This window comes from Anguilla anguilla, chromosome 17 (assembly GCF_013347855.1).
Source record: "Anguilla anguilla isolate fAngAng1 chromosome 17, fAngAng1.pri, whole genome shotgun sequence".
NCBI lineage: Eukaryota > Metazoa > Chordata > Actinopteri > Anguilliformes > Anguillidae > Anguilla > Anguilla anguilla.
In genome coordinates this window covers 18,101,128-18,116,588 of record NC_049217.1, presented here as the reverse complement: position 1 = coordinate 18,116,588, position 15,461 = coordinate 18,101,128, and the positions used below count along the sequence as shown (strand labels likewise).

The 15,461-nt window shown below is 45.1% G+C and overlaps 1 protein-coding gene across 1 annotated transcript; it reads right to left on the bottom strand.

The window, feature by feature from the left end:
* Window positions 1-2,145: 2,145 nt before the first annotated feature.
* LOC118216381 (homeobox protein MOX-1-like) lies at window positions 2,146-8,348 on the bottom strand. Its single transcript, XM_035397477.1, has 3 exons — window positions 7,531-8,348; window positions 3,554-3,726; window positions 2,146-2,461 (listed from the first exon to the last, which is right to left on the bottom strand). Exons 1-3 carry the CDS (start codon window positions 7,967-7,969, stop codon window positions 2,339-2,341), a joined length of 735 nt encoding a protein of 244 aa, XP_035253368.1. The 5' UTR covers window positions 7,970-8,348; the 3' UTR covers window positions 2,146-2,338.
* Between the last annotated feature and the right edge of the window lie 7,113 nt (window positions 8,349-15,461).

Genomic DNA, 15,461 nt, shown 5'->3' with positions numbered 1-15,461 from the left:
GATCTGTAGGAACTGTTGGAGAAACAGTTATCAGACAGCCTGTGCTTCTCTTTAGCCCCGGGGAGACCCGTCTGTTTTCCCAAGAGGCGAAAATCAAAAGTCATCCATCCACCAAATCCCATCCAAATGAGCTTTAATGCAGATAGTATGGAAATCTCTTTGCCCCTCATTCATTTGCAGTGAACAGTAATGACTTATGAAGCCCGGCGGTGTGCCTGCTTACAGGAAGCGGCCTGGCTATTCTCAAAACCTGCAGACGATCGCTTTCTCGGCAGGGCGGCCCTTAGGCCAGTTTGTTGCCTAACCGTGTTGGCTCATGGTCTCTTTCCCTTCATTACGCATTTCAAAACGATGCGGAGGAGCGGCTCACGTTGCAGCAAAGAAGGGGGCTTTTCCATCACCGCTGACTGCTGTTCCTGTTCCAGAGTTCCCACAGGGTAACGCCTGCTCCCTGGCGAGGTTCCTCTCCGTCCCCGTATATATGGTCACACATCAGATTTGAATTTGCCATGGCTGAAACTGATACGCGTCTCTGTGTCTCGGGTACTCCCACGCGGGGGGGGGGGGGGGGGGGGGTCGGATGGGGCAGGGAGGCGAAGGCTCCTCGTTGAAATGTCAGCCGCCCCAAGGAGCACCCCACTCCCACCCTAACACTGCAGAATGGACAGGAAGAGAAATTTTAACAGGTTCACTGCTAATGGAAGCTGCCAGGGGGTCATACACAGACTAAGGGCTAATCTCAGATATGTGTACAAGATCCCACAGGGAAAGGATGAGCTACTGAGACAAAGCTGAATTAGCTTTCATTTCAAACGCAACCTGGGCATATATTGTGTGTGCGTGTGTGTGTAATGTGTGTTTGTAATGTGTGTGTGTGTGTGTGTGTGTGTGTGTGTGTATATGTGTGTGTAATGTATGTGTGTAATGTGTGTGTATGCACGAGTGCACATGTGTGTATATGTGTGTGCGTGTTCGCACATTAACCGGCACAGTCTTAACCCTGACAGAAAAGCGGGGGTTTGGACCTCAGAGAGCTCAGCTCTGCAGGTCTGTTCGCTCACAGGCTGGCCATTGTCTTCCTCTCAGGGCTCTGATGCTTTATGAATGTTTTCTTTGGGAAGCAGGAAATTTGATGACTGGCTACCTGCTACAACCACATCCTGTGCTCCCCGAGCCTCTGCTCACCTACGCCCCCCCTCAGTGACTTCCTGTCAGCCACCTGCCCCGTGTGTGGGTAATCCCAAACCTGCATTCTGCACCCCATTCATTCCACCCAGTTCAGAGCACCCCCCCCCATCCCCCATCAAAAACAGAATGTTATTGCAGATTTTTCCCAGTGTTGCAGCAATGTATTTACAGCTCTCATGCTTTTTACCACTCCTCCAAACCACAGCTTTGAAGCAACATTATTTCAATATAAAGTCCAGACCACGCATTTTAATTATAAGTTAAAAACATCATTCCATTAGACAATGGGTGGTGATAGCAACTAAAACTTTTAAAAAGACATAAAAAGAGATATAATGAATGTTTATATGACAGTGTTTCATAAGTGGTTTCATCAGCAGTTATATTCGTAACAGAAGTCTAAACAATATTCACCTAGTGCTGGCCACAGCTTTGTAGATTCATAGTATGTGAATTCAATAGCTATATCTTTCATACTGAAATAAATTTCCAAGGCCTGTTTTTTAATTGTTGAGGAATATTTATTCAAGCTTTCATTTGGCTATTATTAATATTCCATATTTTACATTACCTGCAAGGATATAACAATATGTTTAAAAATAATGTTTTAAAAAAGAAAAGCGTTTGATCAGAAAAAAACATCAACAATATTTGAGAAACAACAGGACACAAAACAGAACCCTCTGAGATAGAGGCACTTGTAGTGGTGAGGCTTTGGAATGCTCGTCAAAAGGCCTTATGGGTAATGGGGAATTCCATGGGCCATGGATACACGCCAGTTCCACACCCAGGTTCCTGTCGCAACATCCAGACAACGTTTGCGCAACATTTCCAGACAGGTAGGGAGCAGCAGTTTTTGACCTGTATCTGAAGTTATTATTTCATGGGATAGTCCATATCTAAAGAAATGCGGCCTAAACACCCAAGCCTTAAATCCTTGTCAATGCCTGCTCCCCCCCCCCCCCCCCCCCCTCAAATAAAAGCATTTATACAGTGCAGAAAGTATGCCATAGACTGCATGTCTGAACCAGTTGCAGTGGGATTCAGAAGTCTTTGTATCCAGGGTCCTGCCCTGATGGCCACTGTAACACCTGTAGCCGGGTAGCGTCTGCTGGGCGCCTGGCTCGCCTCGTCTGGCGGTCCAGTTTGTTCAGTCGGAGCTGGGCGAGGCTGCGGAGTCCCCCTCCTCACCCTCCAGGTCGTTGGGGGATGCGGGCTGTCCCCCTTTCACCCTTTTCCATTTCATCCGACGGTTCTGGAACCACACCTTTACCTGTGCAGGGGGGGACATGGAGACAGGGTTCATTCAGCACGGCCTTCCATATATACGTCCCTAAAGCGCGTCCCAGTCTGCACGGGACTTCAAAATCAGAAGAAAACCACAGCTCGACATAGCGCTGGTAACTAACATATTTCACTTCCAGTGCAATGTGTTCTGTATGCTGTACTGTCACAAGGTTTAAAAAGAAAAATATGGTCCACTGCGTAGCCATTCATTGTGTACGGGCTTGCCAACTATGAAAATATGGAAGCCTCGTTGGAAAAACAGAAACCTAAATGGGGGGAGTAGTGGCGGTGTTGGCTCGCAGACAGCCTGGCTTGCGTTCAGAATACAGGCCTGGGAAATGAATCTGAGCTTGACCGAGCCATGTGCGGTCATTCTTAAAACTATGTGGGGGGGGGGGGGGGGGGGGGGGGCAGTGACTTCCAAGGTCTTTGTTGCATGATGTCAAGCAAAGACACCTCCTTCAAGGTTGGGAAATTTGTGGGGGTGGAGGACAACTGGCCTGACGGTGCCATGAGTGCGACTGTACAGCTCCTCTCCTCAGTGTAATACAACACTGCACTCTGGGAGAAATTCTGTAGATCAGTGTCCAACGATTAGTCACACGGACTGACACGATCAGCAGATGCACAGAAAGACATCAGTGGGGAAACAGCAGTCGATTATTGTTGTGTACAAGCCACAAACGCCCATCTGAACTGGCTGTACACCAGAGACCCAGGATGTGGAGTCTAATGGGGCAGTGTTTCAGTCGTGTTTGAGGCCAGCGCTAGTGGTGACAGGCAACCCATTGATATCTAATGTGTCCTGCTGAGGTGGTGCAATGACATCACGAGTGTGAACTGTAATATGTAGTCAAGGTTAAGACACCAGTGTTGCCACATTTATGCTGGTATACCTTTGATGGAAGGTACTTTTCTCAACTGAGAACCAAGCTTCATAGCGGATATGCTGTGTAACAGGTAAATAGTGTATGCTTCCCAGCAAAAGGGATTTGCTGTGTGGATTTATAATATCCTAAACAGGTTTGTAAATGTTGTCTAAAAGTGAATGAATGAGAGAACACAAGACAAGAGTAACCTGTCGCTCAGTGAGGTCCAGGTTGACGGCAATCTCGTAGCGACGCAGTCGGGTCAGGTAGTTGTGGTGGGAGAATTCGGCCTCCAGTTCCCGGAGCTGCTCCTTAGTGAAGGCCGTCCTCTCCTTCCGGGCCTTGCAGTTGGGGTCGGCCTTGAACCCGGGGTCCTGGTTTTCTGGAAGACGGAGACAAAAGATTGGACCGGTCGCTGACTGAGGTGCCCACCTTCACCTGTGCCTATGTACCTCAGGCAGTGCTCCAATCTAAATGCATACTCAGTTTTTACATGTGTTTACATTTAATTTCATCTTCAATTGCATTATTGTCATAAATATAGGACCTGAATCAATATTCCTGCTTTTTGTTCTGTCCTTTTACATTGATAACATATTTCAGCTGGTGCTTTTACCTGCAGCATATTTGTGTGGGCTTTAGTTGCTGCAATAAGAAAAGAAAGCTTTTAAAAGGCATGAAAAATAAATGTAAAAGCCCCCACAAAGTTACAAATGCGGTCATAAAATATTTTTAAATTCAGGTCACAAAAGAGCAGGAAAATACATCTCAAAATGGCAAATACATAATTTAATTTAGGCTACTGGCATTCTGCAAGCATTAAAAATATAATATGCTATATCAGTAAGTAGAACATACTATATTTACAAACCAAACAAAAAATGCTTTACTTTTTTGTTTTAAAGTGCAGTTTTGCATCATTTTACTAAAAAAAGATCTGATGTAACCCGTTTAACGGTGGTAGGCTAATTTGTTTTTATTAAGAGTGACTTTGTGTACTTGCCAAAAGGCCAGTACAGTGGCAAAGCCAGATGTTACTTGGGCGACTCAGACTTGTTTGGGAGCTGCAGAAAAGCGACTTGCAGCTTTGGTCTCGTGTGGAGCGTGTGTTATTGTTGTTATTATCCATCTTTTTCCCCTATTGAAATACCACATGAATTCGGCCCGACCGCGTACGAAATGTACCCGTCTGGACCTTAAATGGAGACGAGGGAGCAATACTGTTTGGGCGGATGCCCAGCAAAGCCTGAATTTAGCCGTGCAGTCTCTCAAAGTAGGTCCCAATAACTACACCCAATTAAAACCCTGTTAAGTTTTAGTGAGCTGCCACTGCACGCGGCAGGGGGCTCGAGACAAAACAACATTTGGCAGAAGTTGAAAAGGTGTGGTTAAGTAATTATTCGTCTTTGCCAACTTATGGGCCTATCGTAAAGGGGCAGTTGTTTTGAAAAGAAAACGAAAATACTATGCTGGTCTACACCAGCACTGTTGACAGTTGTACTAATAGTCAATGGTTAGTACATCATAATATTTTATTGTCATGACACCGGCATGTGAAAACGAACTGCATAGAGGTACCACAACTCACCATGATTCCATACATATAATGCTAATTCAATATCCTGTTAAACATAATTTCTATACAGAGGTAATTTATGCCGAAATCAATTACTCCAAATCAGTAAGAACTTTTTTGGATGGAAAACTGCATGCACTGAGCATATATAATTGCTTGCATTGGCCGCATGCAAGGAAGATATTTTGTTACATATACCTCTTTAACGATAGGAAACTGTCTGGTCAAGAATGTTAAAATGGGATTCCTGGCAAGTTAATTTACCGTCCGTGGTCTGGCTAGTCTCTTCAAAATATGCGAAGACAGACAAAAGAGTAAGAAATTGTAGCTGATCGTAGTTGCGTGATATCTTTTCAGCCATAGACAAAAGCACTGTGGTAGAGGCTACTACCAAAAATAAATGTAAACAATTAAAAAGTATATAAAAAGTGCGACAATAATAACCATGTAATACCTTTTAGTCTATACCTTTTCTTTAAATTGAATGTATGGATTTCTGTAAAAGTACAATGTTGCATAGGCTAAAGCACTGCATGCATATTTTCAAACATGCGAATTTCAAAGAACCCACATTTTGGACATTAATCTAAAATGTATCAGATAATATTCTTTTTTATTATTGGAACAACTGAACAGTACTGAAGCAAGGAACACACGTGTGTCCCAATTCTGTTGCATGCTTTCCATGGATGTCACAGTGGAGACTCGTTCGACTGGGGAAAGTTGAGGGTGGATGGGCTATGTCACAAACTTCGCTTGGTATTTTTAACGGATTGCACTCACACTCAAATCGCATCCAGGGGTACATCGGGGTCTCAAAAGAGATTTGCCCAAGTGAAGTTTGCAAGCAAAGTTTACGAGGGTGTAGCAAAAGCTGGATCGGGATTGCGATTGGGACGCAGCCACTGGGTCCTCATACTGACCTTCCTGCTTTAAATCGCATTGCTGTATGAGTCATGGAAGCAAAACAGTGATGTTAATCATACATTTAAACTTTCGTGATTTCCAGGCTTTGGATGGTCAAAGCTGGTGAACGAGGATACATTGTTCACCAGAACTATTTCTCATGTCAAAGTCATCTGGTGCAGAAAACATTTTGAGTCATTTCTACATCTATATTCCTCTCTCCCAGCTTGTTCTTTTTCTAGGAACCTTGGGATTTCAAGGTTGACTATTGAGCTGGTGCTGATGAGCGTATTGTGTTTACCCCTTTATTTCATAACGGTGCCCACCAGACTGGCACTGGATGGGCACTGCCCCAGTAGTGGTGTAGAGAGCTGGTGGCATCCCCAGCTGAAGCCCCAGATATTTTTTTTGTTCAACCTTGAATTCTTTTGACAATCAATTTGTTTACTGTTTGAAATACAGAGAAGTCACAGGGAGCTCAACTCTCCTGAAAGAGACTTCTGCACCCCTGAAAGAAACCTGATCTCCCCTGAAACAGACCGGTGCACCCCTGAAAGAGACGTGATTTGTTTAATGCTTGAAATACAGAAAAGTCACAGGGAGCTCAACTCTCCTGAAAGAGACTTCTGCACCCCTGAAAGAAACCTGATCTCCCCTGAAACAGACCGGTGCACCCCTGAAAGAGACGTGATTTGTTTAATGCTTGAAATACAGAGAAGTCACAGGGAGCTCAGCTCTCCTGAAAGAAACCTCAGCACCCCTGAGCATCCCTGAAACAGACCTGATCTTCCCTGAAAGAGACTGAAGCAACCCTGAAAGCAAAGAAGGCTCATGGTTGGGGGGGGGGTGTCCGTGTCCGTGATCCCACCTGCCCCCACCCCCCTCCTGGTCTGTGATGACAATCACATTGCTTGAAATGCCCCTGTCCCACAGGGCTCAGACTAACCGTTGACACAAACTGATATATTGAGTCTTGAGTGGTGCTGAGTACACACAAAACTCCTTTCCCAGTCTGCAGGTTCCTACGATGCCTAGCTTAATCTCACCATGACATTAAATGTGTCCACTGTCAGCACTTAGATTTCCTGTTTGCTATTAGGATAGGATGTTACTTTAAATCAGATATATGCTTCAAGTCAATGTGTCCTTTTACTCAGATCCACCACTGAAATCAGTAAATGTCCTTATCTTTGACTCACGGTTTATATTTTATTCACAGAGATAGGCCTTTCATAAAAGAATGAATGAAAACATTGTGTTTGTACTGGCACAAGTAGTACTTGCTTTTGAAAGTCAGGGGTGAGGACATATGCTGACTGACTCCAGGGGTCAGTCTTTCCACACATTCCTCATGCACAGACGTTATCAGTGTGTTTCAGCACTAGGATACACTGCTGAGAAGCATCTCCTCTGATCCTGCCTGTCTGCTTAAGCTTAGTTATTCTTAAAAAAGTATTCTGGACTTATGAATATTCAGTAAAATACGCATGCAGCCGTTTCTAGAATTTTGCACATTATGTCCATCCAGATGCAAAACATAATCAGCAAATCAGTATTTATGACACCATAAATATTAGATTTTTGTTTGTAGTTTTTTTTTGTTGGTAAATTGTGTAGTTTATTGCTGTGATGCTTCTTCTGAAATGCACTGCAGGGTTTAAGGCACAAGCTGGTATTTAAAACTGACGCCAAGCAGCCGCTCACCTGTGGAGTCCTTCTTCCGCTTGGACGCCTTTTTCTCGTGTTCCGTGGGCAGCAGGCTGTGAGCGGGGTGCTCCCCCTCCAGGCCCCTGGCGAGGGCCCCTGTATCCCCCATGCCCTCGACCCCCACTCCCGCCACGGCGGCCGCGCAGGGCTCCGGGCCCCGGCCCTGGGGCTCGCCCCCGGGGAAGGGCCATTCGGCCCTGGGGAAGCCGCCGTGCGGCTCGGCGTACGGCCTCTCCTCGCGCGGGTACGCCCCCGGGCCCAGGCAGTGCCCCGGGAAGTCCGTGTAGGCCAGGAACTCGGGCTTCTGGTGCAGGGAGAAGGGGACCTGCTGGTAGGGGGGCAGCCCCGCCCCGGGGACCCCCGCGTGCGGGTTCCGAACGCACCCCCACACGGGGCCGCCCCCGCTCCTCATGCAGCTGCTGGCGGGCTGCTCCATGGCTAACGTCGGCGCTAAGTGGCGCGGGTCGGCGTGGCGGAACAGGCTCGGTATCCGGGAGAAACGGTCAGAGTCCGCGCACCAGGCGCCGTTAAACCCTCGCCATCGTTCGGGCACGTCCGACCGGGTTTCTGAAAAGCTCTTTAGAAAGGTTCCTCTCTGTTTCTCTCCTTCAGGGCAGCGGGGAGAGAGACGTTACAGAGACAGCCCCAGCTGCTTTCCCCTCTGCTGTGAGTCACGCAGCCCGTAAACTGGGCTGAGTGATCGGCCTGGCAGTCCCCGCTCTCAGCTCCTGGCAGTCCCCGCTCTCAGCTCCTGGCCCTCCCAGCTCTCAGCTCCTGGCTCTCCCTGCTCCGCCGCTGTGCTCACAGAACTCCGGCATTCCCAGCCAGCAGGCCCTCCCTCTCTTTTAAACACTCAGGTGGGGAAGAAGGGAGAGCTTACAGAGTGAAACGTGAGCCTGAGGGAGGAGGGGCCATGCAGACCACATGTCATTCACCCTCCAGCCAACCCAGCCCCATCACCTATTAATCACATGGGGGTGCGGGGGATGTTGGGGGTGCAGGGGGGTGGAGGGGCTGAATTTTATACACACGTATAATGGGATTTCCAGGCACTGACTTTTAAAGAAACACGCAGCATAATAAAAAGAAATGTAGAAACAATCACTCCGTACAGCAGGACGGCAGCTTAACCATCCCACCCCCACCCCCTTCAACTAACAGAATCTGCCTAACAGCATCAACTCAGCCCTAAAACAGATACTCCACACCTCGCCCCACCCCACACAGACTCACACAAATGCACCCGTTCTGCTTAACTTCCTCAGTCCTGCTCCTCCCGTTTCTTTAAGTCCAGAGCAGAGTGTCCTCGTGTGGCATTGCATTAGAATGTCTGTTAGAATGTCTGTTAGAATGCACATTAGTGTATTTGACAGCAGTCTTTGAATTGAGTGAATCTTTGAATGAACAAATGAGTCTTTGAGCCTATGGACTTTTTGGCACACTTTGTTCTTGACTGATCCACAATTTATTTGGGCATCTCTCACACTTCTCTTTTATTTTTTTAAAAATGCAGTGGAGTGGACAGATTCACTGTTATCTTATCTTGGGACAGGCCATAAATTTACTTCTACCCTGTGAATTATTCGAGTTTATTTTTTTATAAATGTCACTTGAAATAATGTGGGTTTCAATGCATTGTCTATTCAGCGATGGTATATTAGTAGGTTTCCTGCAAAACATACATATTATTACAGACTGGGACTGTAGGGGGGAATGCATATGTATTTCGCTTGTCCCGCCACGTAATTGCTCTGTATTTTATAGCTCCTGCCGTCCTCCGCGTGCTGGATTTATGATGACTCCGTGCAGACGTTTGATGGGTGATGTCATCTGCGTTCGAAGACAATGAATCATTTTTCACCGCGGCAGCAGCCAGAGCTCGTGTCTAGGTTCGCCCCGGATTTCCAGAGCCGAGGCGCGGCCGGCGAGCTTCCATTCGCACATCTGCCATTCATTTAAAGAACGGCCTTCTCGTGCGCAAACCGGCATCTTGGTTTCCTTTGAAACGCGTGAGTCTGTTACCGCCGTCAGACTACAGTTGCCCTTTGCCTTGCGAGCTGCTTTAGGCTGACCCATTTTTGGGGGGAGAGGTAACCGCGGTCAGTCATCGGAGCCAACCATTTGCGGCTCCAAAACTCGTTTGTTTGCCAAAACATGCCAGATTTAATTATGGTTCAGTCGCTACTGTTTTATCCCAGCTTTTGAATTTTGAAGAACAGCTGAAAAAATCAATTACTTGAGCCTTTCAGCTTGTGGGTACGCCATGTAGCGAAAGTTCTGACATTAAGTTTCAGCTCCTCCACAAAACACATCGTGGTGGCTTGATAGTGACAGTGAAAGTCACTGATCAGCTTTGTCCAAAAATCCTCATTAGAGTTAGACATCATAGATTGACACCATAAATTTAAAACTCATTGCATTTGTTAAAAATGAATTTTAAAAAGCAGCATGATGGCATTTTAGAGTAATAGGAGATAATAGAACATTTTAGTGAGAGTGTACCAAAAAGAACACTGAAAACCTTATAGCATCTATTTTAAAAGCATGTTTAAACAAGATTTAGGAAATTAATTCTTCTAGCTCTGTGAATTGTATGAGCTCAACTTTCACTAGAACTATGAAGTAAAGGGTACAAACCAGATGTGGGTGGTGAGACTGCCGCAGTCTCTATAGTGTTTTATAACAAATTAATTGGTTGGTCTACCACCAGTTGTGGCTGATGTACACCTAGCCTGCGTACGTCAGTCTTTACAGTGTGTCCCCAGTCTGTGGATGACCGCAGTTTCCTGCCAGGGGCTTCTGCGTATCGGTCAGCATGGCGGTGTTAGCGAGGCAGAAAATGTCTGTGGTCAGACTGAGATAGTTTCCAGTGCCCCGAGTGAATAGCTAAGCTATGAAGCAGTTGCTTTTATGTGCATTTTTTGCTGGGCCCCGACCATGGTATGACAACGTTAGCACGCAGCAGGAACCCAGGGGGCTGTGTGTGTGTGCATGGCCGCGGCATGCGCACGTGCGTGTGTATGCTTGCGCCGTCTGCGAGATGAGTGTTGGTATTTATGTTTGAGCGTGTGTCCACGTGCGTATGTTCAAGTCTTACACCAAATCAAGTCAAGATCATGTGTGCTGTTGTTCATGTGGTTTACCTGTGTGTGTGTGTGTGTGTGTGTGTGTGTGTGTATTTGGGTGAGTTTTGTGAATCCAGACCCCCTCCTTTGTAAATATTGCTATACAATAGGCTAAATAAAAGCTGATTGATTGGATTTGTGTAATGAGTGTGTTAAAGATATGTGTCTCTATCTATAATGAGTGTGTACATGGATGACAAAGTGAAGTGTGTGTGTGTGTGTGTGTGTGTGTATTTGTTTTGTGTAATAAGTGTGTTAATGAGTGAATGAGGGCAATATGTGTCCATGTCTATAACAAGAGTATACCCAGGTTAGTGGGTAAGGTGTGTGTGAGAGAGAGAAACTTAAAGAATGTGTTGCCTGTTACCACAGCTTCTTAAAACCTGCTGTTGTCAGTCAGACCTCCAGGTGAATAGGGGTTTGGGAGAGTGGGGTGGAGATTTCATGTGATCCATCTACATGGCCCTGGGTGATCGCTCCGCGAGTCAGTGAACCGTAACAGCAGGCCTGTCCCATACTGCTCTCGGGTGAGAGGGGCGGTGGGACGGGGGTTCACGCCACCTCCTTCCTCTGAGCATCCTCCCATCTATCAGCGCTCTGTACCCACAGCCTGCCGAGTGGGGTTACTCATTCACTCATTCACATTCACTCAATATTTGCTTTCATTTTCACTCAACTGTTTCAGCAGGAGAGTAAAATAAATTCATCAATGTGAGCCGTTGCTGTTTACGCAAGTTCCCCCTCGATAGTGGAGGAGCTTTAGGTTTGGGTAGCGCGTTGTGGATTCATTCATCCAACCATAACCCTAACCCCACCTAATGTGACTGTCATGAATCATCCGAGGGAGCTGCACACTGTTGGTGGTTTAGGTAAATCTTTCCCCTTTCACCGTAAAACAATTAAGAGATTTTGAAAGCTGTTCTAAAAATGCAATTTATCGTTGTTATTATTTATAGAAATGATCCAGACTCACAAATAAACTTTGCATACTTGATATCTGCGAGACGAGTGATATGATCGGCTGAATTATTCTGATGTAAATGATTCTGATGTATGATGTAACTGAAAATGACACGGTACGCCACCGGCTTGTATTGGTCTCCGGCAGTGCAGCAGTTGCAGTTTGAATGGGAAGTGTTATTAATAGGTGAATGGCCAGCAGTTATGACTCATGTCCAGCTCATGTAAAATATTGAATTATATGTAAATATCAGTTGAGTCAGAAGTTCTGTCCGCCCAAAATGGCATAAGTTGTTTTTCATTGTATACGCCTCCAGAAATTTCTGTCGAAAGAAAAGAGATAATGGATATTGTTTTTGATTTTATATGGTACACTGTATGACCAAAAGTATCTGGACACCCCTTGGTCTTTGGCTGTTTTTCATGGTTTGGGCTAAGCCACTGGTCAAAAACTTGCATACATGGACCTATTGTATTAAATTAGTAAGACCTTATGGGACTACACAGCCCAGATAGATGCTGTACAAGGTGGTTGAGGTGCTTGATCCTCGCTTCCTTGCACTTTGAGATTGTGAAAGGGGTTTTATATATATGTAGCTTGCAATGATAGTGATAATTGATAATTGATTATGGATTACATGATTATTTCTGTGGTGCAGCTGCACCCATGGGCTCTGTAGGAGTGATTCAGTATTTCTAAATAAATTCCAAGTTATAGCAACTGGAGCGGCTCTGTCCAGGACAAACATAATCATACAACTGCTGCCCCCATGTGGAGAAAACCAAAATTACTATTATTTCCGTCGGACTGAGGCAAAACGCAAGAGGGAATTTCCAGTATCATATGAACATGCTCACATAATATAGCTCTCGTGTGCGTATTCCTTTTTCATATTAGTATTGAAGTTGTTACACTGCATATGCAGGGTTTGGCATCTCATCAAGGGCACAGTTTTTTGTTTCTTATGTGCTTTTTGCATTGTTTGCTTTCATAATATGGGCAATGTCATGGGTGGGGGGGGTGGGGGTGGTCATAGATGGTTGGAGAAAAATTACAATTCAACCCATTTAAAAAAAGAAATAATTACCACACTGGTTTGCACTACTCCATTCATATGGTTTTGGTTTTCATGATGAGTGATATAGTGCAGTTATATGACTGAAGATTCCAGAATCTTAGCTTATTCTGGAAAGTAACTTGTGTTTTTGTTCTTCTGTCCAGATTTTTATCAGGACTCTAACCTACCAGCTGATTAGATTGTGGCTCTGACATGTCATGCCGTACACAAATAAAAAGGTCATACCAGTCATACATGCACAAGTCTGTATTATCTCAATTTGCATATACTGTAAGTAAGAGCAAAACTGGTCTGTGCGGTTGGTCACAGCTTGTAAGACTAGAAAACAAAAACTGAGGTGGTTGTACTTAAGATTTTACTCAGGCTCAGGTGAAAGCCAGCAGACATTTGTGTCCGGGTGAAAACTGCTGTATACATACATACATACATACATACATGTGCACACCTGCGCGCACACACACACACACACACACACACACACACACACACGGTTACAAATGCTCACCAAAGTCAGCACCAATTCAGACCTGACCCCATCAAACCCTGGAGATGAGGGAGTTCTAATCATTGGCAGCCTATGTTTTTGTATAATTCTCAGGAGACTATAGCACTTTCACATGTGCAATAGGCAAACTGCTTATTTGATACTGGGTACAGCAATTTTTAGAGAAAGCTAGCGTTCGAGATGCCAGACTAGTTTTGCACAACCTTGTATAAAGGACTAATATGGCTTACGCTATATACCAATATGGATGGCCAGCCCATTCTGATTATATCGATGATGACAACTTAACTTAAGAATAACAATTCCTCTGACCGACCGTAAACACAGCAGTGGAAAGCAGAAGTTTGGTTTGGCTTCCCTCCCCCTTAGTTGACTTAGTTGCCTCCGTGAGGGAGAGCAAACATCAGTTCAAAAATATGTGGAATCCCCACAGGAAAAAATGGAAAACCAAAACAACACAGATTGGAGGGGGAAAAAAGCATAAAAATCAGCAATGAGGGAAAAAAATCAGGACTGGTTCTTTGGGGGAGGTTTGGAGGAGTGGGAGGGGGAGGGGGTGGTGCTGGAACTGGAAACATCGCCTGCTCTCTAAGGGAATCACTCTTCAATGAGAAAATCCCTGATGCTTATGACACACCCCTGCTCTGGTTTAAGAGATCCATGTTTACCCACCCTGTGAAATCCATTACCCTCGTCCTGCACAAACACACATTCCAAAGCCAGAGAATTACGCTACTTCTCTTCTTCTTTTCCATGTCTTGCTGTACCAGTTTCCCTTAACTGTGCAAAATCCTGTTACTTCAGAGCTCTGGACTGAATTGCATAGAGGTTTGGTGGGGGGGAAATTAATTGAGCCTCAACAACAATAACAACAACAACATGGCACTCTTGTTACTATAGTTACAGTTACATAGTAACTATAGTCCTATAGTTACTATAATTGTCTGTGGGATTATAATTTCCTTTGTTATTGGTAAATAAAAGCATTGTAAACTTGACACATGCAATATTACAGTTAAATAACTTATGAAACAAATCATTGCATGTCTACTAAACATGGAATCATACTTTATAGTGTACATCCCATGGAATGTTGTAAAATAACTAAAAGTTAGAATTTTGAAAATCCAATAAAAATGTACTATTCACTAGTAACTCACCAGTATATTCTGGTCATGTGCTTGGGTTTAACTACATTACAATCACTTAGTGGACGCCTAATAAAGAGTGACATACAGATAAATAAAAATGTAATTTGGACTCGTGTACAATCATTCTCACTGAGAATACAGCAAAAACGTGGTTCTGCAAGAGTTCAAAGCCTGACTGAAACTGAATGAAATTGTATAGCAGAGCAGGCAGTGTGTTTCGAATGTGCTGGAGTTTACTGAAGCAGAACCTAAATTAAGTCTACTTGCGTCTGTGGAGACAGCAGGCAGTGCTAAAAAGGGCTAACCTCACGTTGAGCTTGACTACCTGCGTTGAGCTCGACTGTCCGCGTTGAGAAATGTTCATTTTTCATTCTGTTGGAGAGCCCACATACTGTAGACATGCATCCAAATGCTACTTCTCCTGCAGGACCAGTGAGAGTTAGCCTCCTCGATTGTTGGGGTTAGAGCATATAAACCTGAAACCCAGGTCCAGGAGCATCAGAGATGTTTTTACTCCATATGAACCGCTAACTATATGATTGGAACAATTATGGGGCTTCATGTACACAGGAGACCATGCTGTGTAGGTACTTTAAATTTCACCATTTACGCCGAATTCACTACATCAGCCCAGGCTTGTAAAGCCTGATCGAAAACTGTGAACCCGACCTCAGACGAAACAAAAGCCCAGAATTCCTCTGGCTGCCCATTCTCCAGCGCACTTAGACATCCTCTCCACCCCTGCACACGCAGCTGTAGCCATGTGTGAGCATGTGCTGCAAGTGGCTGAGATTAGGGGCACACCCGACCCCTGCTCAACACGCCTCGCTGCGTTTTCGCCTCTAAAGAAGACAGGCCGTGTGGGAGAAGAGGGAAATTGATTTGATTTGGTCCATTACGGTATCGCTTATGGGTCCACGGGGCTTCACGGCCTGGGATTTGGGTCCCTAACAAGACATCCCGTGTAGAAAGGAGGACTAATCTACAAAAGAACAATCAAAGGGGAATTAATTGACTGTGAAAATCAATGTTAACCACCTGAATTTTGGACATCTCCATAGGGCTTCTGTCTGACTGATTCTTGGCTTCCCCTTCGGCTGTGGAATTT